This window comes from Helicoverpa armigera, chromosome 3, assembly GCF_030705265.1.
Source record: "Helicoverpa armigera isolate CAAS_96S chromosome 3, ASM3070526v1, whole genome shotgun sequence".
Taxonomy (NCBI): domain Eukaryota; kingdom Metazoa; phylum Arthropoda; class Insecta; order Lepidoptera; family Noctuidae; genus Helicoverpa; species Helicoverpa armigera.
Window position 1 is genome coordinate 11,997,223 of NC_087122.1, and position 15,096 is coordinate 12,012,318.

Here is a 15,096-nt window from a genome sequence, read left to right on the forward strand (position 1 = left end):
TCAAACAGGCAATCATTATACAAATTTTAAATTACGAATTTTGCTGAACGTTTAGAGTTATTGAAGATTGTTTATCTATAGAATTTGAAGTTAGTATTTTAATAAACAAACGAATTAGTATGTAATTTTCTATTTTAGTAACAAGGACATCTCTAAAAGTCATGTTGCAAAAGAAAAAACGAAATGCTACCACGCTTTCTATTTTTATTTATTTCGTGCGGCAGCCCTGAATAAATCTGTCACCTTTCGCAATGGAGTGTTGGACGTGTCCGTAATAACAAAAAATACTTTTTATTTACTTGTAATGCTGTCACCACTTTAACAGTAATTCCAAATACCATTTACGATTATGTTAAGTTCGTGTGGAGGTTTGTTTAGTTCAAATTCGCTGCCGAAACATGGAAGAGGTACGTTGATAGGTTACCAATGTTACCATATTTTTGTTGTGTCACAATACAGCGCGATATTGTTGGTTATTGTGCAATGCTTTGTTTTTAGGAACTTAACGAGCATGATTTGGAGGAAAGACTGTATGCTATGCTACATCATGTGGACGAGACGGAGGGTAACTTAACAGCGAGCCACAGCGATGGGTTGAACATTGTGGAGAGCGCGCCCAGAAGCACCGTGCGGCGCTACTGGCGCACCAGCGAACCCACTTCTCCGTATCAAAAGGTGAACGTACAGAAGGAACCCGCCGCGCCATCACTCAACAGCAACAAGCCTGACAACAACATTACCCAAACTAACCAAACACCAAAGCCCAAAGAAGAAAAACGTGATTCTCCTAGCAAACTTCCCGCTGTCGATCTATCTATTTTCCAGTCTCCTGTACCACAAAATATTAAGAAAACTATTGAAATTATTGAACAGGATGAAGACAGAACTGTTTTACTTGATTCTAGTGATGAGGATGAGGTAATAGAAGTGGCACTGCCTCCCAAACCTACCATTACTATTGAGAGCTCTGATGAAGATGAACTGCACATTATTAACCCTGTATCTCCAACTAAGCCACAAGTTAATGTGGAAAAAACAACAACTAGTGCAGGACGAGATGTTACCGCCAGTCCCGCACCCTCAGGGGTATCTTCAGTTTCTGATGAATTCATGCGTGGTGATTGTATAGCTTTGAATATATCTTCCCGACACCAAGACAATCCCAGCTTTGATTTCAGTCTGCATGGATCTGACCTTCTTGTTCAAAGTACTCCTTCAAAAAAAAAGAAAAAGAAGAAAACCAAGGAAGCAGTGACCTCTACACCAGTTGTTGCTGCTACCCCCGAGAAGGCTACACCCAACGATGAATGTTTTGCTACACCTAAAAGTAAAGCCAAGAATAAAAAGCAGAAAACTAAATTGTATGCAGTTACCGAGAAAAGTATTCCTAGTGCCGATGTGTATGACTCTGACAGCAACCAGTCTATTGACACAAATAAGAACCGAAACTCATACATAGTTACAGATAAAAGTTTTCCCAGCACTGATGTTTACGAATCTGATTCAAATCTGTCTGAATGCGCAAAGGAGGCACCAAAGAGGGCACAGAATAATGACATAGAGAGTTCAGACAGCAGCGTGTCCCTGGATAAAGTGAGTGAACCACCTTCTAAAGTCTCGAAAAGAAATGAATCTAGCCATGCTAACGAGACCGAAACCACAATTGTTGACCTGACAGAGAATGAAAGTTTTGTGAATCTTGACGAATCTGACATCCAGGAAAACATTGTTATGGGTAATGTGTCCGGATTCACTGAGTATGAGGACTACGGAGATGAAAACGTGCCCGACAACAATATTTCTAAGTTTGGCTCAACGAACATACCTTCGATATTGAACGAGAACCTTGACTTCGACAACTTGAAAGGCAAAGACAAGGTTTGTAAAAGGCGAAGATACTCTCTGACAACTCTTCGTGCTGAAATGGAAAAATTCTACAATGAGAGCTGGGGCGGAGAGAACTTTAACCACAGGGAGATACAGAAAAGCATGTCACGTAAGTTGGAATGTTGTTTTATTTACATTTCACTAGAAGTTTGTTTGTTTGTTATATTTGCATGATAAAACAAATGGACAGTATACATTGAGCTGAAGTTTGGTATAGGTTGTGGCCTTCTAGTAAATACTGGAAATAGTAGATGTATGTGTGGTACTTCTTGCACAAAAACGATAGTAAGTAGATAGTAGTAAGATTAAACTTGATAGTTCTGTAGCTTTAGTAGCTTACATGTCAGATTATAGGCTCCTTTTTAGGGTTCCGTAGCCAAAATGGCAAAAACGGAACCCTTATAGTTTCGTCATGTCCGTCTGTCCGTCTGTCCGTCTGTCCGTCTGTCACAGCCGATTTACTCGGAAACTATAAGTACTACAGTGATGAAATTTGATGGGAATATGTGTTGTATGAACCGCTACAAAAATATGACACTAAATAGTAAAAAAAAGAATTGGGGGTGGGGCCCCCCATACATGTAACTAACTGAGGGATGAAATTTTTTTTTTCGATGTACATACCCGTGTGGGGTATCAATGGAAAGGTCTTTTAAAATGATATAAAGTTTTCTAAAAAACATTTTTCTTAAAGTGAACGGTTTTTGAGATATCAGCTCTCAAAGTCGTAAAAAGTATGTCCCCCCCCCTCTATTTTTATAACTACGGGGTATAAAATTCTAAAAAAAATAGAGGTGATGCATGCTAATTAACTCTTTCAACGATTTTTGGTTTGATCAAAGTATCTCTTATAGTTTTTGAGATAGGTTGATTTAACTGTAATTTACGGAACCCTTCGTGCACGAGTCCGACTCGCACTTGGCCGGTTTTATCGTAAGATATTGTTCCTTCAAGACGTGGGTAAAACCATAGCAGCTTGTGAACTAATAAAGTCAAGTAATTACTCGCAATATCCTGACAATAGTCATGCTAATAGCTGTAATTACTTCCAACAATCATTAAAATAAGATTAAGCTCTGCCTCGTTAGGAAGTACTTTAATTAGTGAAGGAGATAGTGTAATTATGTCTTATATTTGTTAATTGCTTCTTCTAGGTGATAAGAGCCTGTGGGTGATTGATCCTAAGGATAGAATGCCGCCGCTAGCCAAAAGAAAAGTCACGTAAGTATTTTCTTTTAATATTAACCTTTACAATTAACTATTACATATGTTCCTAATGTATCTACACTACATAGAATCGTGAATGGTACGATTCGAATTCGCAAGACAGGAAACTGAAATGCGAATTGTTGTAGGGTTCACAAATTCAATAATTATAAATGGAAACTGGAACATAAAGCTGTAATAATAAAATTAATGATGAAAACAAAAAACTCTAAAAGCTAGACTCAACCAGAGCGTAATGTTACTTTTGGTCTACTTGCCATAGCAAACAGTTAAATTTCTTGGATATATTTTTAATCTTTTTATACTTATTATTATATTATATATTACAGGTGCAACTACTGCAACCGTGCGGGCCACCGCGATGACACGTGTCGCCTCAAGCCGGCCGTCTGCTACATGTGCGGCTCCACCGGGCACTACGAGCCGCGCTGTCCCAGGAAGATCTGTGTCAATGTTAGTATTGTATTGTTATTGTGTGACTATTACAAGTAGTGAGATGACACGTGTCGCCTCAAGCCGGCCGTCTGTTACATGTGCGGCTCCACCGGGCACTACGAGCCGCGCTGTCCCAGGAAGATCTGTGTCAATGTTAGTATTGTATTGTTATTGTGTGACTATTACAAGTAGTGAGATGACACGTGTCGCCTCAAGCCGGCCGTCTGCTACATGTGCGGCTCCACCGGCCACTACGAGCCGCGCTGTCCCAGGAAGATCTGTGTCAATGTTAGTATTGTATTGTTATTGTGTGACTATTACAAGTAGTGAGATGACACGTGTCGCCTCAAGCCGGCCGTCTGCTACATGTGCGGCTCCACCGGGCACTACGAGCCGCGCTGTCCCAGGAAGATCTGTGTCAATGTTAGTATTGTATTGTTATTGTGTGACTATTACAAGTAGTGAGATGACACGTGTCGCCTCAAGCCGGCCGTCTGCTACATGTGCGGCTCCACCGGGCACTACGAGCCGCGCTGTCCCAGGAAGATCTGTGTCAATGTTAGTATTGTATTGTTATTGTGTGACTATTACAAGTAGTGAGATGACACGTGTCGCCTCAAGCCGGCCGTCTGCTACATGTGCGGCTCCACCGGGCACTACGAGCCGCGCTGTCCCAGGAAGATCTGTGTCAATGTTAGTATTGTATTGTTATTGTGTGACTATTACAAGTAGTGAGATGACACGTGTCGCCTCAAGCCGGCCGTCTGTTACATGTGCGGCTCCACCGGGCACTACGAGCCGCGCTGTCCCAGGAAGATCTGTGTCAATGTTAGTATTGTATTGTTATTGTGTGACTATTACAAGTAGTGAGATGACACGTGTCGCCTCAAGCCGGCCGTCTGCTACATGTGCGGCTCCACCGGGCACTACGAGCCGTGCTGTCCCAGGAAGATCTGTGTCAATGTTAGTATTGTATTGTTATTGTGTGACTATTACAAGTAGTGAGATGACACGTGTCGCCTCAAGCCGGCCGTCTGCTACATGTGCGGCTCCACCGGGCACTACGAGCCGCGCTGTCCCAGGAAGATCTGTGTCAATGTTAGTATTGTATTGTTATTGTGCGACTATTACAAGTAGTGAGACGACACGTGCCGCCTCAAGCTAGCCGTATATAATTATTACCGTTTGCCCTCTATTTCACCCGCATTCCGGGGAAACTTCTTCTCATACCTGGATAAAATATGAGGTTCACTATCGTGATAAAGTCGAAAATCTACACAAACAACAATCTATCTATACAAACAAGCAACAAAAATGTTTTCTCTTTATTGCATAAAATATTATAAATTATATTTATAAATAATTTATTTTCCCATTACAGTGCGGCTCGCCCAACCAGATGTACTCGACGATGTGCCGCAACTGCTGCAACTGGGGCTCCGTGCGCTGCGGCGAGTGCGGCCAGGCCGGACACCCCCACACGCACTGCCCCGACCTCTGGCGCCGGTATCATAACACTGTGAGTATTCACGTTATTTTAAGTTGACCCTACTATACCTATAAATGTTGTAAAATTTTAATCACTAAAAATGATTGCGCAATCTTCTGTAGGGTCAATAAAGCGCAGCGCGTTATATTTAGCAATTTCATTGGTCGTCTATGGAGCGCCTACATATAGATTTTGTCAGTGGCATCACCCTCCATTTTTAAGTATCACTAAACTGTAGATTTATTTTTGAAGATATCTCTACTTCTTTCTGAAAATAAGTACTTATGGACTCCGTCAAGATTAAATTTTAAATCCTAAAGATTGACCATGTAGCAATAATTTCAAAAAGTTCAAAATTGCAGAATCCAAGCAAGAGTAAATATAAAATTCCAATTACCTAGAGACACACCTCTTATTATGAAAAGTCATCTAACAAAAAACCTTCTCTCCACAGATTGACATGACCTCAACACTAGAACGCTGCAACCAAAACAAGAAGCATCAACAACTGTACTGCAGCGGCTGCACTCGGCGTGGCCATCTTGTGCACACGTGTCGCGTCACCCTGCCCTTCTCCGGCCTGCCCATCAACTCGCCCTACGTCTGCATCTACCGACCTCTGTACCAGCCCAACGCAGACAAACAAACAGGACAGCAAAACAGCCCCCCACCAACCACACCTCTCAGAATCGAACGCAATAAACGCCAGTCCAAGTCACCTACAGCTCACGAAACTCATGTCAATAAGAAAAGAAATCTCTCCACCTGCGAGGATAGTGAACGACGTAACACTAAAAGCCCAGGACCGCAACGAAAAACTTCTATCAGTAAAGAAGCTGAAGAAAGCAATAAAAATCAAGCTAAAACTACGCAGGAGAATAAAACACAGGCTGGACAAGAAAAAGCACCTAACTTCATCCCCATCTGCTCAGCAAACCATGACAAAAAGGGTAACATTATACAAGATAATGAAGTATCTGATACAAGTGATATTGTCACTTCTGCCAGGATTTACATCACCAACGATGTTATTGAGAAACTCAAATCTGATGAGGGCAAGGCCTGGCTGAAAGAAATCACAGAGAAACACAGTGTTGAAGTGGAAAACGCAGAAATAAACTCGTTTTTGAGTATTAAGGGCAAGCTTGGAGATCAAGAGGCTTTCCATGCGGAACTAAGAGATTGGTACAAGCCAGCTGACAGTGCAAAACCAAGCAACGATGGCGATACCAAAACCGAAAACAAATGCGATAATGCTTGGAGCGCCCTGCCTAAAAATAGAAACAGTTTGTTGAAACAACTCGACAAAGCTCTCAACTCATTGAAACAGGACATAGGAGACCCCAACGCGCTCTACAAGGAGTTGACATACCTGCAGAATCGTCACCAACAACTGCTTAAACAGAAAGTTATTAGTCCTAAGACATTACATAACAACCGCGGAAACATTAATCAAATGCTCAAGAAGCTAAACATGGTACTTATCGGACAGGCTGGACTTGCCGACGGGTCCGCACACCTCAATGAACTGTACTCCTTCCAGGAGAAACTCATGAATTTGCGACAGAAAACTATATCCAATGACTTACGAAAGGAGATCGGACAACATTACTCGCTTATATTCTCCGCGCTCCCCAGAGACGACTACTCAGACTTACTGAAGATGTACCACAACAATGTGAAACAACCCTCAATGATGAAAAAGCAGAAGAAGAAGTTGAAACTCAACCCTAAACTGAACAGATTGAAGATAAAAGTAAACAGCATTCCAACACAATCAATACAAAACGGCATTAAGGAGAAACGCGAGAAGCGAGAGGAGGGTTCTGTGGCCTGCAGCGATCCGCACATGATACAGAAGCTGGCGTTCTACCACAAGCGGCTCGTCAGCTCGCGGCCGGCCGGCGCCGCGCTCAAGAAGACGCGCGGCGAGCTCGTGCGGAGGCTGCACTCCTCCATCGCCTCACTATACAGGAAAGAGAAAATGTCTTCTAAAAACAAGAAGAAGGTCAAAAAGCTGCAAGAACAGGCGCAGTTGTTCTTGTCTAATGTATAAAATATAATTTAGGAGATAAAGATTTTATGTTGGCGCCAATCAGAGGCGTGCTCGGCAAGAGACGAGCCGGCATGTACCCGTGGTCCACGTGGGATCACTTTTATGTTCGTCTTAATTGCCGGTTTGGTGTAATGCACTATATCGTGCGTGTGAATTATTAAACTTCTTAGTGTAAAGCATTACTTTGTTTACTTTTGACAAAACCCTATCCCAATAGACGATGATATAAATCATTCGTCCATAGTTGATATCGCACACTAAATTTGAATAAAAATCCATACTAAATATGAATCTATGATGCCCATTTTCACCAACAATCTCTTAATCTAAGTGCCACTTAGAATAAGGGCTCTCCCAATTTAGACATAAATAACTGGATAAGGGATACCTAAACTTTGGTGAAAACGAAATTCTTATTAAGTGTTCCGTAAATGCTCTTAGGGATCCCTTAATTTAGGTATTTGTTGGTGAAAATGGGTATGAGTGTCCTAATGCATGCTGAATTACTCTTCTGCAGTAACAATAGGTAACATAGAAGATGCAGTCTGAATCTGTGTCCTTGAAAACATTTTATTCAATTGAGTTCTTCGAATTGTGTAGAAGCAATATCTATTGTGTCCTCAATTGGCTCGGACCACACAAAGATATATTATATTTTACTGTCGCGGCTCAAAAAGTGAGGATTGCCTTACGAGACGGTCATCTGAGCTAGGTGGTTAGATTCTTTCGTGTATGAAAAGTGTTATTTCCCTTGAAACGATTGTGCATCCATACTCTCCATGCGTGATAATTTACCGATAATATAAACAACACGCGTGTCGTTCACGAATATAGTGGAAATGTAAAACTAATATTTTCTTTGAGTGATTTAGTAAGTTTTCCAAAGGCGCATCACTAGTGGTATACGTCATCAAGCACCACGGCCGCGACGTACGTCATTCAGTGATAATTGATAAGCCAAAGCTTGGTACTTGTTGATTTGATAAAATCATTAAGATCAATAGCAAAAACAAAAGTTTCCGCCAGTGCAGCTTACAAAATAAAAAATGAAGGAATTAATGTTTAGAGTCCTACCAAAGTTTGAGTTATTCGTATTAATATGCATCATAAATTCTATTTGTTGCGGACGACTGGTAACTAATCGGCAATTATTATTTTAATGTTGTTGTTTTATTAGAAGTGATGTTAAAAAGCTTTTAATTGTGTGCAGTTTGGTGAGGAAGGGTATTATCCTGCCGGGTACTACGACAGCCAACAAGCTCAATATGAAAAAATTAAAACTGCGCTCACTAAATTGGAACATGGTTTGTATTCATTTTAACTCGCGAGTTATTCAAGTTCATATTATTCACGCGATTTCTACATAATTAGCTCGTATCTTGCATGCAAACAAAAACAAACAGATATAATTTATTCATGACATTTATACCTAATTATGCGTAAAAACAATTACCTTGAGAGGGGTTTTCCCAACATAAAATATACTTGAAAGCTTTATTATCTACTTAAAAATTAAAAATAACATCAAAAAGACAATTTTGCGAACCTCTTCTTTTTGCTTTGAATGAACCATAGACATTTATTGGAAAAATTCTAAAGCATAAAACCTCTTTTCTCCAGCGCCCCAATGGGTGAATGACTGGCCAGACCCATCCATCAGAATGGGCCAGGTATCAGGTGTGGCTATAGACAACTCTGGCCAAGTGCTGGTATTCCACCGATCCCACAATGTGTGGGATGCCACAACATTCAATAACCGGGATGTATATCAGGGTATCGGAGAGAAGGCTATACCGGAACCCACAATATTGGTGCTCAATGATACGGGGGAACTGGTGGATATGTGGGGGCAGAACCTGTAAGTAGATTTAAACAAATTCCATTTACATTTGTGTACGTTGTCAACAGAAAATACATCGTCCAAGTAAATTGGTACAACTTGAGAAAATGTAGCTGCAAGTTGTTCATTTTAAAAGCAAAATATGTACATAGTATTAAAAAATAATGGTATAAATTTATTTTACTGTTTCTTGTCTCAATTTTAGCAATTACTTAAATATTGAAGTACATACATTTTTTTTTAATATTCAAAAGTTGTAGCTACTCTAGTAAAATCATGTAAAATTTTTGTCTAGGTTCTATATTCCTCATGGCATAACAGTGGATTATGAAGGCAATGTGTGGGTGACTGATGTGGCCATGCACCAGGTCTTCAAATTCACTCCTGACAACAAACTGAAGCCCAACTTGACTCTCGGAGAGAAGTAAGTTATTTCATTTATTCTTTTATCAAAAGAGACCTACCTACTTGATATTTAAAATTAATTTTGAACAAAGCAAAGGTTTATTTATTATTGTATCATTTGTTATTGTTATATGTACTTGTTTATTCTAGACAATAACAGTGTGTTGTTACATCTCAAATTGTAAGCTGTTATATAATTTTGAAGCCCAGAAAAACAAAAAAACAGCCAACCTAACAACCTTCATACAAGGAGACCTTGACCTGACATTGTTCGTCTACAAACTAACTACCTTATGTATAGAAGAGAGGGATATAGGTATATTATACACTAGCTGTTTCCCTCAGTTTCACTCACGTCTCAGGGGAAGTTCCTACCTAAATAAAATATTATAGCCTATGTTACTTGGTTGGACATTTCAAAAGGATTTTTTTTTAAATTGGTTCAGTATGAAGCCTTTAGGGTAGGTACAAACCAACAAAAAATGTATAATAATATAATGTATAATACCTCTTCATTATATTAGTTAGTAAGTATAAAAGTATAGACAGATAGGTAACACCCAGACATAACATACATGCTCATCACACAAATGTTGACCCACTGGGAATTAAAAATTTAGTTCAGTCGACAATTGCGACCATTCCTTCAACTATTTAATTGGGGTAGTAAAATATAAAAATAACCTTTTTCTCCCAGGTTTATTCCCGGTAACGACGAAAAACATTTCTGCAAGCCTAGCGCGGTTGCTGTGTTGTCTACCGGTGATTTCTTCGTAGCTGATGGGTATTGCAACCACAGGATACTCAAGTTCTCCTCCAGTGGCAATATTATACTGCAGTGGGGACTCAGTAAGTACTCAATATAGTCTTTAGCGTCAGGTGAAAGTAAATTTATTTGAATACATATTATCTTAGCCCAGATCCTTTTAAATCGGGTAGGTGACCCATCATGGCGTTTTTGATTCTGAATATGATATCCTAATTCACAAGAGTGCAACGTATCTAACGCAAACAATATTTAGGTTTGTCTCTTATAACCTTCAACTGTAACCAGATTCTCATATATACAACACTTCTGCCAGCGGTTTCACCCGCATCCCGTGGGAACTACTTCCCGTACCGGGATAAAAAGTAGCCTATAGCCTTCCTCGATAAATGGGCTATCTAACACTGAAAGAAATTTTCAAATCGGACCAGTAGTTCCTGAGATTAGCGCGTTCAAACAAACAAACAAACACTTTTCAGCTTTATAATATTAGTATAGATGTTGTCTAAACTGGTCAGACGTTTTATTTTGAAAGCGTAACAACAAGTTCACATTCGGATTTATAATATTTTGAATAGATAAGGTTGAATCCTAAATATATCGATCGATATTATAGTTATACTAATTCGAATTTCCTTAGGTCACGGTAACTCCCCGTACGCGTTCAACGTGCCTCACGCGCTTACGCTGGCCGAGGACCGCGGGCTCGTATGCGTGGCCGACCGGGAACGCGGCCGCATCGCCTGCTTCCGCCACGACAACGGCACCTACGAGGGCAGCTTCAGCAGCTGGCTGATGGGCGGCCGACTGTTCAGCGTCGCGTACGCTCCGGTGCACGGTGAGTGACACGGCGACCTACCTGCACAAATGTGACTATTGGGCAAATCTCGTGAAGAACGATATACTGCGTGTAATCCAACCACTCATCATTTATAGCCGTTATCTCAGTGTGACATCCCTATTGAAACTTAATGACTCGGATTTCGTTACAACAAAACATATTCTTATATGTATGTCCCTATTATAAAAATTCAATCCTGCCAGGGAATACTAGGTTGCCCGGGCAGATAACTGGGTTGATTAGGTCACAAATGGAGTATCTCGCATGTAAAACCGTTGAGACAATGCTAGGCAGATGATGTACTACTTTAACATTCTCTACTATATTTAGACTTCCTCATCACAATCTAACTTTATTTTTCCCACCAACAGGCGGTCGCCTCTACATCGTCAACGGGCCGGACAGCCCGCTCCCAAACCCAGTTCCCGTTCGCGGCTTCGTCATCGACTTCACAACGGGCCGGTTGATCCAAACCTTCGCTCCCGACGAGGGTCTGCAGAACCCACACGATGTGGTAGCATCAGCCGACGGTTCTAAAGTGTATGTCGCTGAGTTGAACCCTTTTAGGGTGTATAAGTTCGTGGATGAAATACTGAGGAATGAAAGCCGGTTGGAGAAGAATGTGACGTCACACGTCAAGCCTACGGCGACAGTTGGTGAGTAGGTTTGTGTCTGTTTGTTTTTGTTTTTTGTTGATAGTCTTTTTAAGTTGAGCTTCGTTTGTTTGTTGAATTTATGCTATTTCAGTTGTTCTGTTATGTTTTTGTAAGTTAAGTATGTTTATGTATGTCCATCGTTTTCTCCGATATTTGTTGACTAATTTTAAACATATTGAAAGTGAATAAGTACTACCTAAGAATAGTATTCGTAAAATTTGGAGCCAGTTAGATATAAGATGACAGGGTTCGAAGCTGTATATAACAATCACTTTGCGTCAATGATAAGAGTCTGAAACTCCCCTTTGCTTCACCCATAGTGGACGTTTTAGACCCCACCCACAGAATAACAGTTTTATACGAGACTAATCCCTATTTAACATTTTTCTATTTCATCACTCATTCCTCTTCCCTCCTCCCCCTACAGAGGTGGTGGGCAGGTCTAGCTCGGCCCCCGGCGCGTGGGAGTGGTGGAGCGGCGCGCTGGGCGGCGCGGGCGGCGCGGCGGCGGCGGCGCTGCTGGCGCTGGCCGCGCTCGCGCTGCTGCGCGCGCGCAACACCGGTAAGGGATACGAAGCTGAGCCTCTAGTGCATTGATACACACACACATACATACACACCTAGCTACATATTTAGGCTGCCCGACCACTGTCTCAGAATTTGGTGACAGATTTTTTGTAGGAGAAAAATTGAAGTATATTACAACGCATAGTACGTCCTTTAATTTAGAAGCCGAGCCCATGGAGTTTTATTTCATTGTCAAAGAACATTTTAATTAAATTGCGTCTAATTTACATAGGCCTATTACATGCCTAAATTTATGCAAAGATTGTTAAGTAACCCCAAATGAGCTAAAATTCTAAGGGCTAATAACTTCTATCAAGTTGAGCTAGTAGTTAGAATTTTATAGAAAACAAAAACAAATAAGTAATTTTGTGTTTTCTGGTAGTAAAATAACCTTTAGAAAACAAATAGATTTTTGCTGAAGCTTTGTAAACACATTTAACGTATTAAGCTTATTTTTATGTTTCTACTGGGTAAACTAAATACTTGCCAATTACTATAGTAATGTTCATTGATTGACATTGGTATTAAACCGTCCGATTTGTTAAACATTATATAAATACGTATATAAAGTTAGTAAAACGTATATAAAATACTAAGTATTTATCTCGAATTATATTTTGATCTGACAACTAATTTATAAGTGATATAGTCACAAAAATATATGGCAAGAAAATCAATGGAACTTATAACAATTTGGGTCCTAACTATTGTAATACATAGATCTCTTCCTATATGGGTTTTTATATAGGATATACCTATATATACCTACCTACATATAGATAGGAACATCTTTCCCGCCCAGTATATCAATTAGTTTAATAAGTATAAGTTATAACTATGCTATTTATTCAAAACAAAAAAGAATATCAATGCATAATTATTTATTTTGAAATGTAATTATTTACAAAATATAGGTATACTATTTTAATGGTGGGCAACCCACAATAAGAAAACAAGAAAAAAAAAACACTAATGATTATTCTATCTGTGATGATTAGAAAATGACAGTTATTTTTTAATACAAAAGCATTTTAATAGCTGAAAAAATATTTATTTGCTATTTAATGTTCAAATAATAAATTAAGAAGTTTTTTAGTATGGCTTTTAACAGTGACTGATTTTTTAATCAATACGTTTTTTTTTTTTAATAATAAATTTAAAAAAAAACATTGATTTTCATAGTTCAAATGCGATAGATGATATCTTTATTTATTTTTTGTATATTTTGTTCTGTATTAGTTTTAAGTTTTACCTTCACGAGATTACGAATTATTTGTAGTTGTAGGAAGTTGATATATCACCTACTACGTGTAAGTTAAAATTAGACTATTAACATTCCTTTTAAATAAAGGTGCCTGCATTCGTCGCAAAGAAAAGCGAGGCTTTTTCGGCTAATTTAAGGCACCCTTAGTGTTATGAAATTATGTTACAAAGGTTCGTTTACAAAGAAAATAGTTATTATTTGGTCACTCTAAAGACACAATTTTAAGAATATCCAGCAACGTTTCACTGACAACAAAACGATGTTATGTACCAAAAATAAAATAAAAAATCCCGACGAATTGAGAACCTCCTCCTTTTTGGGAAGTCGGTTAAAAAAGATAATCCTCTACCTATTAAAAAACCAGTGAAAATTAAAACTCAGTTATCTTTGGTAATTTTACGCCATGTAATCGTTTCGTTGTCAGCGATAACGCAGATTTGATTCGCTAGTTTATAATATCACTATTTCGTCCTGTTATTTCGTTTTACACAATCTCACTTTTAAATTATTTTGCGCTTTCAAATATTGTGATTGTAAATGTGCAATGATATCGTTGGATTGTAAAAATATATTTATTGGAAGCAGCTTTTTGTATTTTTATTTCCGCACCGCATGTTTCACCTTTTTTGGTTCAGCTTTAGTAAGCATTCACTCGCTAAAGCACAAATTTTTAGTAAGAAACATTTCATTAGAGCTTTGGTCATTCATATAAATACACGTTTTTACTATGTTTAATATTCTGTAGTGTCTTCAGCCTAGCGAAAGGCCTCAAGTTATGAAAAAGATACTTTGAGATGTAATATAATGTATAATAAATTGAAGTTCATGGTAAGTTGAAGTTCAAGTACATGGTAACATTGTTTTCCCTGAAAAAGTAATAATTCCGAGTTTATAATATCACATCTAAATATTAGAAATGTATAGTCTAACCAGGAAGTGACCGTCAAACTCAGTCAGTGATCATTAGGAATATCTTATGGTACCTGTTTACATCAAACAGAATTATTTCTTCAACCTAAAACAATTTCATCATCTCAACCAAAAACAAACCTAATTCTACCACCCTAAGGTCACAAATCGAATCACTCTAGGTCGTAAAGGCGTCACCCGTCGCCGCTGGGAGTATGGCCATGGCGAATTCAAGCTGCGACGTCTGTTGGAACGCCGTCGCTTCACGCGCGTGCACTCCGATGACTCTGATGAGGAACCGGCGCCCATGCTGCCTCACGCCACCCCGGCTAACGCGTGATGCTTAAGCGATACTTGTTATATGTAAAGAACATCTGAACTTAGAACATCTCAAAATCAAAACGTTTATTCAAATTAGGCTGATAAATCAGCACTTTTCGAACGCCAAAAACAGCCCCCAAAACGCCCGCCCTTCACCACATCCTATGTGTTTTTGCTGTGAAAAAGAAGTGGCGTAACAAACTCTCCAGCAACACATGTCTGGCTGTTAGGATCTGGTATTTTATTGTAAAACAGATTCGAGATTCAAATGAATTGGGTGCAAATAAAAGAAAAAAGGTTGACCACACTGCGCCACTAGATGGCGTTATATTATGGGTAAATGTGTACTGGATTTAGTATTCGGTTTATATATTATCATCTTGCTTCGAGATGATGGTTTAATCCGAGCACTAAAGCCGGTACACGGCGGTCT

General features: G+C 39.3%; 2 protein-coding genes across 3 annotated transcripts; both read left to right on the forward strand.

Moving 5' to 3' along the window:
* The first annotated feature begins 236 nt into the window (after positions 1-236).
* On the forward strand, positions 237-7,240 carry LOC110372887 (uncharacterized). The gene is made up of 6 exons (XM_049836366.2): positions 237-407; positions 499-1,996; positions 3,042-3,108; positions 3,444-3,567; positions 4,931-5,068; positions 5,493-7,240. The coding sequence occupies exons 1-6, from the start codon at positions 399-401 to the stop codon at positions 7,092-7,094; spliced, it is 3,438 nt and encodes a 1,145-aa protein (XP_049692323.2). The 5' UTR covers positions 237-398; the 3' UTR covers positions 7,095-7,240.
* A 526-nt stretch (positions 7,241-7,766) lies between these two features.
* Positions 7,767-14,792, forward strand: LOC110372930 (peptidyl-alpha-hydroxyglycine alpha-amidating lyase 1). Of its 2 annotated transcripts, XM_064043684.1 has the most exons (9): positions 7,767-8,227; positions 8,305-8,398; positions 8,715-8,952; positions 9,230-9,358; positions 10,037-10,188; positions 10,746-10,943; positions 11,318-11,602; positions 12,030-12,164; positions 14,525-14,792. In XM_064043684.1, exons 1-9 carry the CDS (start codon positions 8,141-8,143, stop codon positions 14,680-14,682), a joined length of 1,476 nt encoding a protein of 491 aa, XP_063899754.1. In that variant the 5' UTR covers positions 7,767-8,140; the 3' UTR covers positions 14,683-14,792. The 2 variants fall into 2 exon arrangements, with proteins under 2 accessions (XP_063899754.1, XP_063899755.1); XM_064043685.1 differs by lacking the exon at positions 14,525-14,792 and having other exon boundaries at positions 7,771-8,227; positions 11,318-11,610; positions 12,030-12,171.
* The last annotated feature ends 304 nt before the right edge of the window (positions 14,793-15,096 follow it).

Bases quoted from the DNA above. Each gene is read 5' to 3' on its own strand.
- LOC110372887 (XM_049836366.2), top strand. The intron at 1,997-3,041 runs GTAAGTTGGAAT...TGCTTCTTCTAG, and splicing joins GATACAGAAAAGCATGTCAC to GTGATAAGAGCCTGTGGGTG. The intron at 3,109-3,443 runs GTAAGTATTTTC...TATATATTACAG, and splicing joins CTAGCCAAAAGAAAAGTCAC to GTGCAACTACTGCAACCGTG.
- LOC110372930 (XM_064043684.1), top strand. From the start codon at position 8,141: ATGAAGGAATTAATGTTTAGAGTCCTACCAAAGTTTGAGTTATTCGTA. The intron at 8,228-8,304 runs GTAACTAATCGG...AATTGTGTGCAG, and splicing joins CTATTTGTTGCGGACGACTG to TTTGGTGAGGAAGGGTATTA. The intron at 11,603-12,029 runs GTGAGTAGGTTT...CTCCCCCTACAG, and splicing joins CAAGCCTACGGCGACAGTTG to AGGTGGTGGGCAGGTCTAGC.